Source organism: Procambarus clarkii, chromosome 14 (genome assembly GCF_040958095.1).
Source record: "Procambarus clarkii isolate CNS0578487 chromosome 14, FALCON_Pclarkii_2.0, whole genome shotgun sequence".
Classification (NCBI taxonomy): Eukaryota; Metazoa; Arthropoda; class Malacostraca; order Decapoda; family Cambaridae; genus Procambarus; species Procambarus clarkii.
The window spans coordinates 25,359,438-25,379,506 of record NC_091163.1 but is presented as its reverse complement, the minus strand read 5'-3'; the positions used below and the strand labels follow the sequence as shown (position 1 = coordinate 25,379,506).

At 41.1% G+C, this 20,069-nt stretch overlaps 1 protein-coding gene across 5 annotated transcripts in view; it reads right to left on the bottom strand.

The window, feature by feature from the left end:
• LOC123769723 (matrix-remodeling-associated protein 5-like) overlaps positions 1 to 20,069 on the bottom strand; it is a 254,948-nt gene that overhangs the window by 71,852 nt on the left and 163,027 nt on the right. For 4 of the 5 annotated variants that reach the window (XM_069324422.1, XM_069324420.1, XM_069324423.1 and 1 more), the window contains one exon: positions 4,082 to 4,796. The exons of the other annotated variant lie outside the window; for it this stretch is intronic. In XM_069324422.1, the coding sequence (XP_069180523.1) occupies positions 4,082 to 4,133 (52 nt within the window). In that variant the 5' untranslated portion in view covers positions 4,134 to 4,796. The remainder of the gene's footprint in view (positions 1 to 4,081; positions 4,797 to 20,069) is intronic. 5 annotated transcript variants of the gene reach the window in all.

Sequence of the window (20,069 nt, the reverse complement as noted above, 5' to 3'; positions counted from 1 at the left end):
GATGGATGACCACCACAACAGATGATGGGTGACCACCATAACAGATAATGGATGACCAACACAACAGATGATGGATGACCACCACAACAGATGATGGATGACCACCACAACAGATGATGGATGACCACAACAACAGATGATGGATGACCACCACAACAAGTGATGGATGACCACCACAACAGGTGATGGATGACCACCACAACAGATGATAGATGATCATCACAACAGGTGATGAATGACCACCACAACAGGTGATGGATGACCACTACAACAAATGATGGATGACCACCACAAAGGTGATGGATGACCACCACAACAGATGATGGATGACCACCGCAACAGATGATGGATGACCACCATAACAGATGATGGATGACCAACACAACAGATGATGGATGACCAACACAACAGATGATGGATGGCCACCACAACAGATGATGGATGACCACAACACCAGGTGATGGATGACCACCACAACAGGTGATGGATGACCACCACAACAGGTGATGGATGACCACCACAACAGGTGATGGATGGTCATCACAACAGGCGATGGATGACCACCACAACAGATGATGGATGACCACCACAACAGATGATGGATGACCACCACAACAGATGATAGATGACCACCACAACAGGTGATGGATGACCACCACAACAGGTGATGGATGACCACCACAACAGATGATGGGTGACCACCATAACAGATAATGGATGACCAACACAACAGATGATGGATGACCACCACAACAGATGATGGATGACCACCACAACAGATGATGGATGACCACAACAACAGATGATGGATGACCACCACAACAAGTGATGGATGACCACCACAACAGGTGATGGATGACCACCACAACAGATGATAGATGATCATCACAACTGGTGACGAATGACCACCACAACAGGTGATGGATGACCACTACAACAGATGATGGATGACCACCACAACAGATGATGGATGACCACTGCAACAGATGATGGATGACCAATATAACAGATGATGGATGACCAGCACAACAGATGATGGATGACCAACACAACAGATGATGGATGGCCACCACAACAGATGATGGATGACCACAACACCAGGTGATGGATGACCACCACAACAGGTGATGGATGACCACCACAACAGGTGATGGATGGTCATCACAACAGGTGATGGATGACCACCACAACAGATGATGGATGACCACCACAACAGATGATACATGACCACCACAACAGGTGATGGATGACCACCACAACAGGTGATGGATGGTCATCACAACAGGTGATGGATGACCACCACAACAGATGATGGATGACCACCACAACAGATAATGGATGACCAACACAACAGATGATGGATGACCACCACAACAGATGATGGATGACCACCACAACAGATGATGGATGACCACCACAACAGATGATGGATGACCAACACAACATCTGATGGATAACCACCACAACAGATGATGGATGACCACCACAACAGATGATGGATGACCACCACAACAGATGATGGATGACCAACACAACAGATGATGGATGACCACCACAACAGATGATGGATGACCAACACAACAGATGATGGATGACCACCACAACAGATGATGGATGACCACCACAACAGATGATGGATGACCACCACAACAGGTGATGGATGACCAACACAACAGATGATGGATGACCACCACAACAGGTGATGGATGACCAACACAACAGATGATGGATGACCACCACAACAGATGATGGATGACCACCACAACAGATGATGGATGACCAACACAACAGATGATAGATGACCACCACAACAGATGATGGATGACCACCACAACAGATGATGGATGACCACCACAACAGGCGATGGATGACCAACACAACAGATGATGGATGACCACCACAACAGATGATGGATGACCAACACAACAGATGATGGATGACCACCACAACAGATGATGGATGACCACCACAACAGGTGATGGATGACCAACACAACAGATGATGGATGACCACCACAACAGATGATGGATGACCACCACAACAGGTGATGGATGACCAACACAACAGATGATGGATGACCAACACAACAGATGATGGATGACCACCACAACAGGTGATGGATGAACAACACAACAGATGATGGATGACCACCACAACAGATGATGGATGACCACCACAACAGGTGATGGATGACCAACACAACAGATGATGGATGACCACCACAACTGATGATGGATGAGCAACACAACACATTACGGTTCCGTAAACTGCAGCAAAATCTTTTTCAACAGCTGCCCTGCAGTCATTAGTTCACACATATTAATTAATTTACACTTTAACTCCACGTTGCCTGACTCCAATAATGCCTTCTTCAATTTGGTCTTTAAATAAATACTTTCATATAACAAATAATGACATTTGCAATTGCAACTATTTTCACCGCAGGAATTACTCAGCTTAGCCAATTACCATGCTAAGAGAGAGAGAGAGAGAGAGAGAGAGAGAGAGAGAGAGAGAGAGAGAGAGAGAGAGAGAGAGAGAGAGAGAGAGAGAGAGAGAGAGAGAGAGAGAGAGAGAGAGAGAGAGAGAGAGAGAGAGAGAGAGAGAGAGAGAGAGAGAGAGAGAGAGGAGAGAGAGAGTGAGAGAGAGAGTGAGAGAGAGAGTGAGAGAGAGAGTGAGAGAGAGAGTGAGAGAGAGAGTGAGAGAGAGAGTGAGAGAGAGAGAGAGAGAGAGAGAGAGAGAGAGAGAGAGAGAGAGAGAGAGAGAGAGAGAGAGAGAGAGAGAGAGAGAGAGAGAGAGAGAGAGAGAGAGTGAGAGAGAGAGTGAGAGAGAGAGTGAGAGAGAGAGAGAGAGAGAGAGAGAGAGAGAGAGAGAGAGAGAGAGAGAGAGAGAGAGAGAGAGAGAGAGAGAGAGAGAGAGAGAGAGAGAGAGAGAGAGAGAGTGAGAGAGAGAGTGAGAGAGAGAGAGAGAGAGAGAGAGAGAGAGAGAGAGAGAGAGAGAGAGAGAGAGAGAGAGAGAGAGAGAGAGAGAGAGAGTGAGAGAGAGAGTGAGAGAGAGAGAGAGAGAGAGAGAGAGAGAGAGAGAGAGAGAGAGAGAGAGAGAGAGAGAGAGAGAGAGAGAGAGAGAGAGAGAGAGAGAGGGAGAGAGAGAGAGAGAGAGAGAGAGAGAGAGAGAGAGAGAGAGAGAGAGAGAGAGAGAGAGAGAGAGAGAGAGAGAGAGAGAGAGAGAGAGAGAGAGTGAGAGAGAGAGTGAGAGAGAGAGTGAGAGAGAGAGTGAGAGAGAGAGTGAGAGAGAGAGTGAGAGAGAGAGAGAGAGAGAGAGAGAGAGAGAGAGAGAGAGAGAGAGAGAGAGAGAGAGAGAGAGAGAGAGAGAGAGAGAGAGAGAGAGAGAGAGAGAGAGTGAGAGAGAGAGTGAGAGAGAGAGTGAGAGAGAGAGTGAGAGAGAGAGAGAGAGAGAGAGAGAGAGAGAGAGAGAGAGAGAGAGAGAGAGAGAGAGAGAGAGAGAGAGAGAGAGAGAGAGAGAGAGAGTGAGAGAGAGAGAGAGAGAGAGTGAGAGAGAGAGTGAGAGAGAGAGAGAGAGAGAGAGAGAGAGAGAGAGAGAGAGAGAGAGAGAGAGAGAGAGAGAGAGAGAGAGAGAGAGAGAGAGAGAGAGAGAGAGAGTGAGAGAGAGAGAGAGAGAGAGAGAGAGAGAGAGAGAGAGAGAGAGAGAGAGAGAGAGAGAGAGAGAGAGAGAGAGAGAGAGAGAGAGAGAGAGAGAGAGAGAGAGAGAGAGAGAGAGAGAGAGAGAGAGAGAGAGAGAGAGAGAGAGAGAGAGAGAGAGAGAGAGAGAGAGAGAGAGAGAGAGAGAGGAGAGAGAGAGAGAGAGAGAGAGAGAGAGAGAGAGAGAGAGAGAGAGAGAGAGAGAGAGAGAGAGAGAGAGAGAGAGAGAGAGAGAGAGAGAGAGAGAGAGAGAGAGAGAGAGAGAGAGAGAGAGAGAGAGAGAGAGAGAGAGAGAGAGAGAGAGAGAGAGAGAGAGAGAGAGAGAGAGAGTGAGAGAGAGAGAGAGAGAGAGAGACATTTATCAGTAGGTAGATGTGACTTACCTATAATAAGAAAGACAACAAGCAGTACCAACGACCAGCTCTCTCTCTCCATATTGGCTTCTGTCGCCCTCTTCCATAACGTTCTTCTATCACTTCTTCTCTAGTTATGCAACTATTTATTTACCGTCTTCCTTTACGGTCAATTTTAAAGTTATGTTTTATCAAATATGTAATATTTTGTTGTATATTATCTTGCATTTTTTCCCCTTCACAAGTGCATATTTTTTGGTCCCATTTCCAACTTGAGCACTTTTATTGTCAACTTTTCTTCTTATTATTAGAGTATTTATAAGTATTTATGGGAATCCTCAGGTAAAGGAACAACTCCTTTTTTACACTTTCTCAACACTTCCTATTTCCGTTTAAGATACCAATAATGACCCTCGAACGCGGGCACTGACACTGCCACGGCTTAAGCAAGTTTATACCACATTCCGGCATCTTCAGAATCTTCAGCAAGGGGGAAAAGGGAAGCTCTTGATAAATCCGCGCATCATCAACACCGATGGAAGCGAATTTCTTTCCGGATCCGACACGCACGGACCGTCAGAGATGACGAATGGTGAATTCTTACCATATTGCAGCATCATCAGGAGCGAGAGAAGAGGCAGCCGGAAGTGCTGGAGGCTGTGAAGGACTTAGTATCACTCCTCCCCCCCGCCCTTACCGGTTCTTCCGAGGCCTTGAACACCAGACCAGGAAAGAAATTTTCATTCTGAAAAATTTATGTGTTTATTACGTTAGTTTCGTCGTATTTAAATTAAATGAACACTTACTTTTAATAACAGATTTAATAATTTGAATGTGTACACGTTTGAAATGAAATGAACAAATAGTCGGGTCATATTGATTAGTTCATCATTTATACCTAACTTTGCATATTAATTTATAGTCAACCTCCCTATTGTAACTTGTGTTAAAGATTCCAAACAACCAATAAAAAAATGCAGAAATAAGCACTATGTTGCAAGAGTTATGTTGAACAACTTCAATGAAGAAATATATCTATATAAATAAAATGGAAATGTTCGTTTTTCAAAATCGCTAATCTCCGAAAGTTCTTCACCGATTGCTTTGAAATTTTCACACAATGTTCCATTTGCATCCGGCCTGGTTTTTATATACATACTATGTAGATGTCACGTCTGTGACGGTAAAAAAAAACATGCTTTTCCTGAAAAACTGTGTTTTTCATGTTTTTTTCATGTGAGGGAAATCTTCGAAACCTCTTTACCGATTGCTTTGACATTTTGACACAACGTTGCGTTTGAATAGGCGCGTCTTTTTATATATCAACTATATACATGCCTCACCTGTGACAAGAAAAATACATGTTTTTTTTTAAACAGCGCCATCTGATGGACATGAGAGCAACACACGCTGTAATCTCCTAATGTTCTTCACCGATTGCTTTGAAATTTTGATACAACGTTACATTCGAGTATTCGCGTATTTTTGTATACCTACTATATAGATGCCACCCCCCTGTGACAGGTAAAAACATGCGTTTTTGAAAAACAGCGCCATCTGTTGCACATAATAGCAATATTCACGCTATACTATACATGTCACGAATTCCATTTCAATGTTTCCGATTGCATTGATCAATTTTATTTTCATACATTTTGATTTATTTTATTTGTTATTGAATTATTTTGAGTGACATTTTGTTGGAACTGAGCTGTGTTGTTTCCCATACCGTTCATTTCGTAAATATAAGTATAGATGCCACACTTGTGACAGGTAAAACTATGTTTTTCTTGACAAACAGGACCATCTGTTGCATGTAAGAGCAACACACATGCTATACTAATTACATTACAATTCCATTTCAAAGTTTCTGATTGCATTGATAAATTGAACTATCATTGATTTTTATTGATTTTCATTTTGATTTAATTATTTTGTGTGAATTTTGTTGGAATTGAGCTGTGTTGTTAACCAGGCCGTTCATTTCATGAGTATAGGTTATTTTTATATTTTTTTCATTTCATGTAATTTTTTTAACTTTTTTCTTATATTTCATTAATGGGGAACATCAGATCACTTGATGTTCCCAATTTTCTGATGGGAACATCAGACCATTTGGGATAGCATCGGACGAGGGAGTGGGGAATGGTGGGGATGCCGAGGGGACAAGGGAAGGGTAATGGTGGGGAAGGACGAGGGGACGGGGGAGTTTGGGATGGTGGGGACGAGGGGATGGCGGAATGGAGAATGGTGGGGAGGACAAAGGGAAAGGGGAGTGGGGCATGGTGGGAAGGAAAAGGGGATGGTGGATCTGATCACAAATGTCATATCATTAATGCAAACACTCAAACGACAAGGCCGACGCGTACTTATCAACTGCATGCTAAGTCATGTGGGAATAATAGGAAATGACGTTGCAGACGAAGATGCAACACTTGCAACTTAGAGAAGAAATGTAGACATCTACATACCACAGATTTAATCACAGATTAAGAAATTAATTAGATACAGAGCAATGTAAAAGATGTACAGTGACCACAACACAGCAGGTGCAACATCAGGATTTGCGGGTTGGTACAAGAATTCAACCAACTAATACCACTTAGTTTGATGAAAGGGAGCAGTAGAGCAACAGAAGTACACTTACATCGCATCAGGCTTTGATATCCATGTGCATTGGAAATAGGCTTACAGGTTCCGGAAGATGTGAGGAAATGTCAGCACTGTGGAGAAATGCCCGACAGACCACTGGAACATTATCTAACACAATGCACAGTTACAAACCCATTAATGTTTCAACTTAGATTCAACAAAGCAGAAGTTGTTAAACACATATGGCAAAATCTTACTAAAGCGACATCCAAATCATAAATACTCATACTCCGCCCAAGTAAAACAGAAACAAGTATTACTTAGTGGGCCTGACAGAGGCTTAGGGCCCGCACAGGAATATCCCTGAAAAAATTAGAGGGGATGGTGGAGTAGGGAATGGTGGGGAGGACGAGGGGACGGTGGAGTGGGGTATGGTTGGGAGGCTGAGGAGAAGGGTGAGGAGAGAATGGTGGGAAGGACTGGGGGACAGAGAAGGTTGCTGTGGCTCAGCAACGCACATGCGTTGCTGAGCCACAGCAATGCGTGGCCAGGTACTGCTAGTATATCTATATAAATAAAAATGTATATGTTCGTTAGTTCAAAATCGCTAATTTCCGAAAGTTCTTCACCGATTGCTTTGAAATTTTCACACAACGTTCCAATCAAATACGCGCATGTTTTTTTTTATATATCTACGATATAGATGGCACACCTGTGACAGGTAAAAACATGTTTTATTTTGTTAAAAAACAGTGCCATCTGTTGGACATAATAGAAAAACACGCTATGTTAAATATGTTATGATTCCAATTCAATATTTCTGATTGTATTGAGAAATTGAATTTTCATAGATTTTTATTTTCATTTTATTTTGATTTAATTATTTGTGTGACATTGCGTTGAAATTGAGTTGTGTTGTTTACCATACGAATCATTTCGTACGAATTAGTATAGATGCCACACCTGTAACAGGTAAAAACATTCTTTTTTTTTAAGAAACAGCGCCATCTGTTGCACGTTAGAGCACCACACACTATACTAAATATGTTACGATTCCATTACAGTGTTTCCAATTGCATTGGCAAATTGATTTAATTATTTTGTGTGACATTGCATTGGAATTGAGCTGTGTTGTTTATTTCCGTTCATTTCGTAAGTATAAGTATATATGCTATACCTGTGACAGGTAAAAACCTGTTGTTGTTTTTTACAGAGCCATCAGTTACATGTAAGAGCAACACACGCTATGCAAAATATGTTTCGATTCCATTTCAATGTTTCCAATTTCATTCATAAATAGAACTTTCATAGATATCGATTTATTTTAATTTTGTTTTAAATATTTTGTGTGATATTGTGTTCGAATTGAGCTGTGTTGTTTACATACTATTCATTTCGTGAGTATAGTTTATTATTTTTAATTTTTTCATTGTTTTTCATTTGTTTTGTTTTTTAACTGTTTTTCTTTAATTTCAGTGATGGGAACATCACATCATATGATGTTCCCAATTTTCCGATAGGAACATCATATCATTTGGGAATGCATTGGACGAGGGAGTGGGAAATGGTGAAGAGGACGAGTCACGGGAGTGGGGGATGGTGGGAATGACGAGCGGACAGGGGGATGGTGGTAATGATCGGGAAGAGGAGGAAACGTTGGGAATATTGGGGATGAAGAAACAGGGGAATGGAAAATGGAGGGGGAGGACAAGGGGACAGGTGAGTGGAGGATGGTGGGGAGGACGAGTGGATGAGGAAGTGGGGAATAGTAGGGAGGACGAGGGGAAGGGGAACTACAGATGGTGGGGGAGGACAAAGAGATGGGGGAGGGGGGGAATTGTGGGGAGGACAAGGGGACAGGGAAGTGGGGAATAGTTGGGAGAACGATGGGACATGGGAGTGAGGAATGGTTGGGAGGACGAGGGGATCCCAGAAGGGGGAATTTTGGGGAGGACTGGGAGACAGGGGAAGGCACTGGTGCCTCAGCGTTGCACATGCGTTGATGAGCCACAGCAACACGTGGTTGGGTACAGCTAGCGTATATATATATATATATATATATATATATATATATATATATATATATATATATATATATATATATATATATATATATATATATATATATATATATATATATATTTATATATATATATATATATATATATATATATATATATATATATATTTATATATATATATATATATATATATATATAGATATATATATATATATATATATATATATATAGATATATATATATATATTTATATATATATATATATATTTATATATATATATATATATATATATATATATATATATATATATATATATATATATATATATATATATATATATATATATATATATATATATATTATTAAATATGCCCAAAAAAGTAAGATTATTATTTCTAACACGAATTTTCTCAATATTTCTTATGGTTCTTTTCACTGTCGATGGTAATTGAAAAATCAATTCTCCAAAATTCATTTTTATTTCTAGTTTGACGCAACACTTGAACGCGTTTCGTAATACCTTTTTACATTTTCAAAGACTTTAGTTTACACACACACACAACTATAACCAGCAAACACTAAACAGAGTTCTACTATGCTATAATTTAAACGGCTTTCATTTTATATACCTGCATTTGGGTGAAGTGATATGTTACAACAGTTTTGGATGAGGTGAAAACAAACTTTCAACACAAGACAGAACACGAAACAATAGGTATATATTTTGTAAGTTAAAGGGAAGAATGGAAGTAACTGCAAAGGACCTATTGGCCCACATTTCTTGATGCTTCTTTATTGGTGCGCGGTCTTGAAGTGGGTAGAATATAATTGTGCATTAATTGGCTGTTGATTGCTGGTGTTGACTTCTTGATGTGTAGTGCCTCGCAGATTTCAAGCCGCCTGCTATCGCTGTATCTATCGATGATTTCTGTGTATTTTGTCTCTGGTGATGGTCTGGTTGTGGGATGAGGTTATATGTTCCTTAATGGAGCCCTGTTGCTTATGCATCGTTAATCGCCTGGAAAGAGATGTTGTCTTGCCTATACACTGAGTTCTTTGAGGCTTACAGTCCCCAAGTGGGCATTTGAAGGCATAGACGACATTGGTCTCTTTAAAAGCGTTCTGCTATGTGTCTGGAGAGTTTCTCATGAGTAGGTTGGCAGTTTTTTTTGTTTTTATAGTAAATCGTCAATTGTATCTTCTGATTTTTGTCTGTAGGGATAACGTTCCTATTAACAATGTCTTTCAGGACCCTTTCCTTCGTTTTATGAGCTGTGGAAAAGAAGATCCTGTAAAATAGTCTAATAGGGAGAGCCGGTCGGCCGAGCAGACAGCACGCTGGACTTGTGATCCTGTGGTCCTGGGTTCGATCCCAGGCGCCGGGGAGAAACAATGTGCAGAGTTTCTTTCACCCTATGCCCCTGTTACCTAGCGGTAAAATAGGTACCTGGGTGTTAGTCAGCTGTCACGGGCTGCTTCCTGGGGGTGGAGGCCTGGTCGAGGACCGGGCCGCTGGGACAAGATAAGATAGGGGGTACAGGTGTTGTGTTCATTGTCTTTTCAGAGGTTGCATGGCGTTTCACCTTCCTTCTTATGATGTCTTCAACGAAACCATTGGAAAAGCAGTTGTTAACTAGGACCTGCCTTACCCTACAGAGTTCTTCACCGAATTGCTTCCATCCTGAGCTGTGGCTGAGAGCATGGTCGACATAAGTGTTAACAACACTCCTCTCGTACCTGTTTGGGCTGTCACTGTTGGCATTGAGGCACATTCCTATGTTTGTTTCCTTAGTGTAGACTGCAGTGTGGAAACCTCCGCTCCTTTCCATGACTGTTACATCTAGAAAGGGCAGCTTCCCATCCTTCTCCATCTCGTTAATGAAACGCAACACAGAATTCCGCTCAAAGGCCTCCTTCAGCTCCTGCAGATGTCTAACATCAGGTACCTGTGTAAAAATGTCATCAACATACCTGCAGTATATGGCTGGTTTCAAGTTCATGTCGACTAAGACCTTTTGTTCGATGGCACCCGTGTAAAAGTTCGCAAACAGGACACCTAGGGGAGAACCCATGACGACCCCATCTACTTGCTTATACATGTGCCCATCCGGGCTCACGAAGGGTGCCTCTTTTGACCAAGCTTGAAGTAGTTTCCTTAGAATATTTTCTGGTATGTCAAGAGGAGTACAGGCCGGATCACGATACACTCTGTCCACTATCATCCCGATTGTTTCATCCACAGGTACGTTGGTAAACAGTGATTCTACGTCCAACGAGGCTCGTATCCCTGTGGCTCGTGTTTCCCGCAGTAAGTCAACAAATTCCTTTGGAGACTTCAGGCTGAAGGTGCAAGGGACATAAGGAGTCAGCAAGCCGTTGAGTCGCTTCGCCAGTCTGTACGTGGGTGTGGGTATCTGGCTGATGATTGGCCGAAGTGGGTTTCCAGGCATGTGTGTCTTGACATTTCCATATGCGTATCCAGGTTTATATTCCCCAATAATCTTTGGCAGGTGGAGTCCGGATTTCTTGGCGTTCCCAGATTCGATCAATTTGTTTACCTTTGCTTTCAATTCGGCTGTAGTGTCCTTTATTACTCTTTGGAATTTAGTTCGGTCAGAGAGTATGAGGTTAATTTTCACCAGATATTCGTCTTTTTTAAGAATGACATATATTGGCGACTTGTCATCTCTCCTGACGACTATCTCCTTGTTCTCACGAAGGCTCCTAGCTGCCGCTTTGAGCTCGGGGGACAGTATGGTGCTCCTGTAGTTGCCTCGAGTCTTTCCTCCTTCTGCAATAAGTTCCGCTTATAAGGTGTCTTTGGTGGTTACCTTCTTTTGTGTCTCGAGGTCGAATATGTCGAGATCCAACAGGATCTCCAACTCCACTTTCTGGGCCATCACACTTGGTCTGGACTTAATGTGACAGTTATACCCAGATTTAGGAGAGTGACTTGGTCCTCAGTGAGGTTGATTTCAGCAAGATTCAGGAAGCCGTCTCTTGGTCGTGGAATTGCCATAGGTCCTCCATATAATGTTGTTAGTTTCTTGATTATCCTGGTTTCGGTAGCCAGGATAATCAAGAAACCAGGATAATATATATATATATATATATATATATATATATATATATATATATATATATATATATATATATATATATATATATATATATATATATATATATATGCAATTGACGATCACAAAACACTGATCATTTTATGCGGAAAATCCACAGAGAAATATGAAAGGAGGTGAACGTTTCGGCTTTGTTAAAGCCTTTGTCAACACCAGACTGACTAAGGAGAAGGGAGAAGGGGAGGATATATAGGCCGACACCTGACCAACCCATCCCTAGGGTTGGTCAGGTGTAATTAACCAAAAAACGTATAGCTTAGCTTAGAATGGTCAAAGAGGATTAAGCGGTCAGAGAATAAGGATGACAGATTAAAGAAAAGCCTCATGAACACACAATATATGAATATACAATTATAATGAGACATTGTAAGCCTCTCTATCAAAGTTGTTTCTTAAACTGTTGTGCAATATTATAACTTAAAAATGGATCAAGTTTGTACATTCCAGTACTAACATTAAGAAGATTTGGACACTGACTGATTAGAGCAGACTCAATCAAATTCCGTTCCACGAAATCCCCACAATTGGTAATGCTTTTTGCCCCATTCCAGTTAATATTGTGATCGCATAAACTCGTATGTAGATACAATGCATTAGACGTTTGGGCAGTTCTTATACTATAAGCATGTTGTGACAACCGCAATTGTAAGGACTTTCCTGTTTGTCCAAGGTACACAGAATCACAATCATTGCAGGGAATCAAATACACACAACCTGCTGTGTCAGGGGAGTTTTTTATTAAATTGGATTTGATCGTACTATTAGTAAACACCAAATTTATATTAAGTTTCTTAAAAATCAGAGACAATTTTTCAAGTCCACTCGCATAAGGTACCACCAATGAGTTAATAATTTTTGGTTTCGCCTTAGGGACGTGATTATAAAACGTACGCTTGGCTTGTACAAACGAGAAATCCAAAAACCTCTTAGGATATTGTAAACTCTTCCCAATTTCATATATTTTAGCAATCTCTTCATCAAAAAACTCAGGGCTGCAAATCCTCAAAGCTCGTAGAAACATTCCTGAAAATACTGCCTGTTTAACTTTACTATGATGATTCGAATAAAAATGAACATACGACCCCACGTTGGTAGGTTTCCTATACACATTAAATTTGAACTTTCTAGTGACTCTATGAATCATAATGTCCAAAAACGGAAGAGTACCATTTTCCTCAGTTTCACAAGTGAATTTTATTGAAGGTACCAAAGAATTCAGTTCATTAAGAAAAACTATCTGGTCTTTGTTGCACGGCCATAAGCACAAAATATCATCCAAGTCGATTTGTTCATGCGTTCAAAAATCTCAAAAAAGATAGTTCATTACATATTACCAAGGCTGATAAGTCAAATGCAGTAGTTATTATGAATAAAGATGACTATGTCCGAAAAATGGAGTTACTCTTGGAAGACAGGGATACTTATCTATTGGTTAACAGAGATCCTACTGAAAAAGTGATTGCACATTTTAACAAAACTCTTAAAACTGTGTGTAAAGGCGATAAAGAGTTGATATCTAGGCTAACAAGTCGATCCCCCTCTCTTCCTTACATGTATGGTCTTATAAAAACTCATAAGCCATATAATCCGGCAAGGCCGATTATTAGTTCAATTGGTTCGGCGGCTTATAAACTCTCTAAGTGGTTAGTCAAAGTTTTGTCCCCTATAGTTGGTACTATTTCCAACTCACACTTGACAAACAATGTGGACTTAGTTAATAAGCTATCCACACTGAATTTAAATTTTGATTTTAAACTTATAAGTTTCGATGTGACCTCTTTATTCACTAAAGTTCCTGTTGATGATCTGTTAGAATTTCTACGTGAGGAACTGCCTAAATATAATTTGAGCTTGCAGACCAATAAAGTATTGGAACTTATTAAATTGTGTATAAAAGACAATTATGTTAGTTTTAATGGAAAATTTTTCAAACAAACATTTGGTATGGCGATGGGCAATCCCCTGTCCCCAGTTTTAAGCAATTTGTATATGGAATTCTTTGAAACAAAAATCTTATCCAGGATTATCCCGGCTAATGTAGTTTGGTTTAGGTATGTTGATGATATTTTGTGCTTATGGCCGTGCAACAAAGACCAGATAGTTTTTCTTAATGAACTGAATTCTTTGGTACCTTCAATAAAATTCACTTGTGAAACTGAGGAAAATGGTACTCTTCCGTTTTTGGACATTATGATTCATAGAGTCACTAGAAAGTTCAAATTTAATGTGTATAGGAAACCTACCAACGTGGGGTCGTATGTTCATTTTTATTCGAATCATCATAGTAAAGTTAAACAGGCAGTATTTTCAGGAATGTTTCTACGAGCTTTGAGGATTTGCAGCCCTGAGTTTTTTGATGAAGAGATTGCTAAAATATATGAAATTGGGAAGAGTTTACAATATCCTAAGAGGTTTTTGGATTTCTCGTTTGTACAAGCCAAGCGTACGTTTTATAATCACGTCCCTAAGGCGAAACCAAAAATTATTAACTCATTGGTGGTACCTTATGCGAGTGGACTTGAAAAATTGTCTCTGATTTTTAAGAAACTTAATATAAATTTGGTGTTTACTAATAGTACGATCAAATCCAATTTAATAAAAAACTCCCCTGATACAGCAGGTTGTGTGTATTCGATTCCCTGCAATGATTGTGATTCTGTGTACCTTGGACAAACAGGAAAGTCCTTACAATTGCGGTTGTCACAACATGCTTATAGTATAAGAACTGCCCAAACGTCTAATGCATTGTATCTACATACGAATTTATGCGATCACAATATTAACTGGAATGGGGCAAAAAGCATTACCAATTGTGGGGATTTCGTGGAACGGAATTTGATTGAGTCTGCTCTAATCAGTCAGTGTCCAAATCTTCTTAATGTTAGTACTGGAATGTACAAACTTGATCCATTTTTAAGTTATAATATTGCACAACAGTTTAAGAAACAACTTTGATAGAGAGGCTTACAATGTCTCATTATAATTGTATATTCATATATTGTGTGTTCATGAGGCTTTTCTTTAATCTTTCATCCTTATTCTCTGACCGCTTTCTCCTCTTTGACCATTCTAAGCTAAGCTATACCTTTTTTGGTTAATTACACCTGACCAACCCTAGGGATGGGTTGGTCAGGTGTCGGCCTATATATCCTCCCCTTCTCCCTTCTCCTTAGTCAGTCTGGTGTTGACAAAGGCTTTAACAAAGCCGAAACGTTCACCTCCTTTCATATTTCTCTGTGGATTTTCCGCATAATAATATATATATATATATATATATATATATATATATATATATATATATATATATATATATATATATATATATATATATATATATATGTCATACCTAGTAGCCAGAACGGACTTCTCAGCCTACTATGCAAGGCCCGATTTGCCTAATAAGCCAAGTTTTCATATATATATAAAGGGGGGTGCTAGGAGAAGCGAACACTCTTACGTATTCAGAGTTAAATGGCAAGTTTTTCCCTGAATGCTCTGTGTTCCCTTCTCTGAGGCTGTGGGTCCCTATAGTTGCATCAGTGGTGGTACCCCCCTATATATATATATATATATATATATATATATATATATATATATATATATATATATATATATATATATATATATATATATATATATATATATATATATATATATATATATGTCGTACCTAGTAGCCAGAACTCACTTTTCAGCCTACTATGCAAGGCCTGATTTGCCTAATAAGCCAAGTTTTCATGAATTAATTGTTTTTCGACTACCTAACCTACCTAACCTAACCTAACCTAACTTTTTTGGCTACCTAACCTAATCTAACATATAAAGATAGGTTAAGTTAGGTTAGGTAGGGTTGGTTAGGTTCGGTCATATATCTACGTTAATTATAACTCCAATAAAAAAAATTGACCTCATACATAATGAAATGGGTAGCTTTATCATTTGATAAGAAAAAAATTAGAGAAAATATATTAATTCATGAAAACTTGGCTTATTAGGCAAATCGGGCCTTGCATAGTAAGCCAAAAAGTGCGTTCTGGCTACTAGGTACGACATATATATATATATCCCAAAAGACCACAAGAAGTGGGTTGTGCTTTGCTCTTTCGGCCCGCTTCTCAACCAACTGTTTTTCTAACTATTTTTTTTTTCACACCACACACACACACACACCAGGAAGCAGCCCGTGACAGCTGACTAACTCCCAGGTAGCTATTTACTGCTAGGTAACAGGGGCATTCAGGGTGAAAGAAACTTTTCCCATTTGTTTCTGCCTGGTGCGGGAATCGAACCCGCGCCACAGAATTACGAGTCCTGATCGCCATCCATCAGGCTACCAGGCCCCTTTGTGTGTGTGTGTGTGTGTGTGTTCACTTAGTTGTGTTTGCGGGGGTTGAGCTTTGCTCTTTCGGCCCGCCTCTCAACTGTCAATCAACTGTTTACTAACTACTTTTTTTTTCCACACCACACACACACACACACACACACACCAGGAAGCAGCCCGTGACAGCTGACTAACTCCCAGGTACCTATTTACTGCTAGGTAACAGGGGCATTCACGGTGAGAGAAACTTTGCCCATTTGTTTCTGCCTCGTGCGGGAATCGAACCCGCGCCACAGAATTACGAGTCCTGCGCGCTATCCATTAGGCTACGAGGGCCCGTGTGTGTGTGTGTGTGTGTGTGTGTGTGTGTGTGTGTGTGTGTGTGTGTGTGTGTGTGTGTGTGTGTGTGTGTGTGTGCGTGTGTGTGTGTGTGGAAAATGGAGAGAATATTTGTAGGAGAGATAGGGACGGATGGTGTGTGAAGTGGAGATGGTGTTCGTGGGGGAGGGGGGAGTGGGGGTGTTGACGGGGAGTGTGAGTGTGTGTTTGAGGGAGATCAAGAAGGAGTGACAACGGGAAATGAAGGATGATGTGCGTGATGGCTTAGATTACATATTGCTGGGGGAGATGGTGTGGCTTTGTCTGGGGAAAGACAGGGAGATGGTGTGGCTATGTGTGGGGGAAGGCAGGGTGACGGTGTGGCTTTGTCTGGGGAAAGACAGGGAGACGGTGTGGCTATGTGTGGGGGAAGACAGGGAGACGGTGTGGCTTTGTCTGGGGAAAGACAGGGAGACGGTGTGGCTATGTGTGGGGGAAGACAGGGAGACGGTGTGGCTATGTGTGGGGGAAGACAGGGAGACGGTGTGGCTATGTGTGGAGGAAGACAGGGAGACGGTGTGGCTATGTGTGGGGGAAGACAGGGAGACGGTGTGGCTATGTGTGGGGGAAGACAGGGAGACGGTGTGGCTATGTGTGGGGGAAGACAGGGAGACGGCGTGGCTATGTGTGGGGGAAGACAGGGAGACGGTGTGGCTATGTGTGGGGGAAGACAGGGAGACGGTGTGGCTATGTGTGGGGGAAGACAGGGAGACGGTGTGGCTATGTGTGGGGGAAGACAGGGAGACGGTGTGGCTATGTGTGGGGGAAGACAGGGAGATGGTGTGGCTTTGTGTAGGGGAAGACAGGGAGATGGTGTGGCTTTGTGTGGGGGAAGACAGGGAGATGGTGTGGCTTTGTGTGGGGGAAGACAGGGAGATGGTGTGGCTTTGTGTGGGGGAAGACAGGGAGATGGTGTGGCTTTGTGTGGGGGAAGACAGGGAGATGGTGTGGCTTTGTGTGGGGGAAGACAGGGAGACGGTGTGGCTATGTGTGGGGGAAGACAGGGAGATGGTGTGGCTTTGTGTGGGGGAAGACAGGGAGATGGTGTGGCTTTGTGTGGGGGAAGACAGAGAGATGGTGTGGCTTTGTGTGGGGGAAGACAGGGAGATGGTGTGGCTTTGTGTGGGGGAAGACAGGGAGACGGTGTGGCTATGTGTGGGGGAAGACAGGGAGATGGTGTGGCTTTGTGTGGGGGAAGACAGGGAGATGGTGTGGCTTTGTGTGGGGGAAGACAGGGAGATGGTGTGGCTTTGTGTGGGGGAAGACAGGGAGACGGTGTGGCTATGTGTGGGGGAAGACAGGGAGATGGTGTGGTTTTGTGTGGGGGAAGACAGGGAGATGGTGTGGCTATGTGTGGGGAAAGACAGGGAGATGGTGTGGCTTTGTGTGGGGGAAGACAGGGAGATGGTGTTACTCTGTGTGTCATAATAGTCGCTTTAAGGTCAACAAAATTATGTAAACACGTACTTGAGATGTTGAACTGTTCCTGTCTTGCTTTGTCATAGGAAATCGTCCTAACTAGAATGCAAGTGAAAAGTTGTTAACCCACAAAAGAATGTGAACCTCCTTTTTTAGCTCTTCGACTGGGCAATAATCCTCAAATGTCCGCCGCCCCACCCTATTCCTCAGCAGTAAATACGGATTTGATTTGGTTTTAAAAGTTATTTAAACGGATGGATTGAAAGTGTTATTGGGACTCAACTTGACGAAGATTTATGTTGTATTAAGGATAGGCAAAGTTCTAAGCCCGCTAACAAAAGTCAAAATTCGATTTCTTCTGTCATTATTTGTTAGAAAGAAAATAAAGTGAACAATCCTGGAAATAATTAGTATAATTAGTAGTCACTGCTTCTTATTTTTTTTGCATATTTCGTACCATTTAACAAAATTAGCACGCTATACAAAATTTAACGTTAAAATAAATCCGTGTGGGTGTCGTAGAGTGACCAATCTGAACTACTTAGTAAACCTGGAACAAGGATTTGGAACGCATCATAAAGAGGCAATATAACAAGAACAAAATAAGGGTAAACTGTAGGTTACCACTTGACTCAATCTCTTGGCATTGACAAATTACCACGAATTGACGACATTGTAGATATATTTTTGTTATATATTAATATTTTTTTTATTATCATTAATTACATATTGTCGAGAGCATCTCTCATCACAACTTCACATTGAAGAGTTCTTTTGACTGCCCAGCGATGATCGAGTGAGGTATACTCAGCTCTTCTTAGTAGAAAGGATTTGTAATATAAAGGATTCTTTAGAATAATGCACAGAAGTGCCAAGGGGCTCCAAGTTTTCCTTAACAAACAGCTTTTCATACACTTTCTTGGGAATTATGAACAATTTTACAATCAAAGATGTGCTCAGCTCTTGCTTTCAATAACATCGATTTTGATACAATAAATTCTTTGAAATTCACACAAAAAAAACAATAAAATGCATAACATATTTGACATGAATTCATGTAAAATACATGATTTATTTAGAGGTAATAAATTAAAAAATAGGTGATATCGAAAAGGCCGCTCACAATTAATTTATTCCCAGAAACTGAGAGTGCTGGAATTTGCAAAAATCAAATCAGAGCATATTAAAATTCCTGTTCATCACATCAATATTGAAAGCTTGACTTATTTGACTTCCCCCCCCCCCCCAAAAAAAAAAAAAAAAAATACAGCAAAATGTTTTAAACCTATGCCATTTTCCCTATCTGCATGAGACATTTACATCAGATTACACTAGTCAGTAAATATCAAAGACAAAAAAAATCGTTAATAAATACAGGGATATACACACCGAGAGGTTGACCCAGCTTTAGTCCTGGACTAAAGTATACTTGGTGGTTGGTCAGTAAACTATTGTGGTGGCCACAATGACCAGTTGTGGTGGCCACAATGACCAGTTGTGGTGGCCACAATGACCAGTTGTGGTGGCCATATGATCATCTCGTTGGTCAGGTGAAGCTTAAGCCCAACAATACCCAACCGACAAAAAACTTTGTTAGCGAATGCAAATGTGTGTTTTTTAATCAAATTTCCATTAGTTTTCACGGGGACAGTAGGCCTATGTATATATAATTTTACTTTAGGCCTGTATCGATGACCTTTCCGTGGCCGAATTACTGATTTTCATCAAGACCCACAACAGTTGGCTTTCTCCCGGGCACCTTATTTACTACTAGGTGAGCAGATGAATTAGATGAAAGAAAACGTGCTAAACCATTTCTGTCCTGCCCTGGAATCGAACCCTGGATCCCTGAGTGTTAGTTGAGAGTGAAGCCAACTGCGAGGGAGCTGTAGGGATTATCCTCATATCCACATATTCCTACTCGTTATCCTCATATCCCTTCCAAGTGCTATATACTATACCCCGAACCTTACCTGGCCTAGTCAAATCTAACCTAACCTAACCTAACCTTACCATATAAAGCGTCGCCTAACGAAATCAAACTTAACCTGAACCTTACCTATCCTAATCTAACCTAATCTACCAAGATTAAAAGATAAACCTTCCCTTTCCCTACTATGGCCACTAGATAAACCTTCGATTTCCCTAG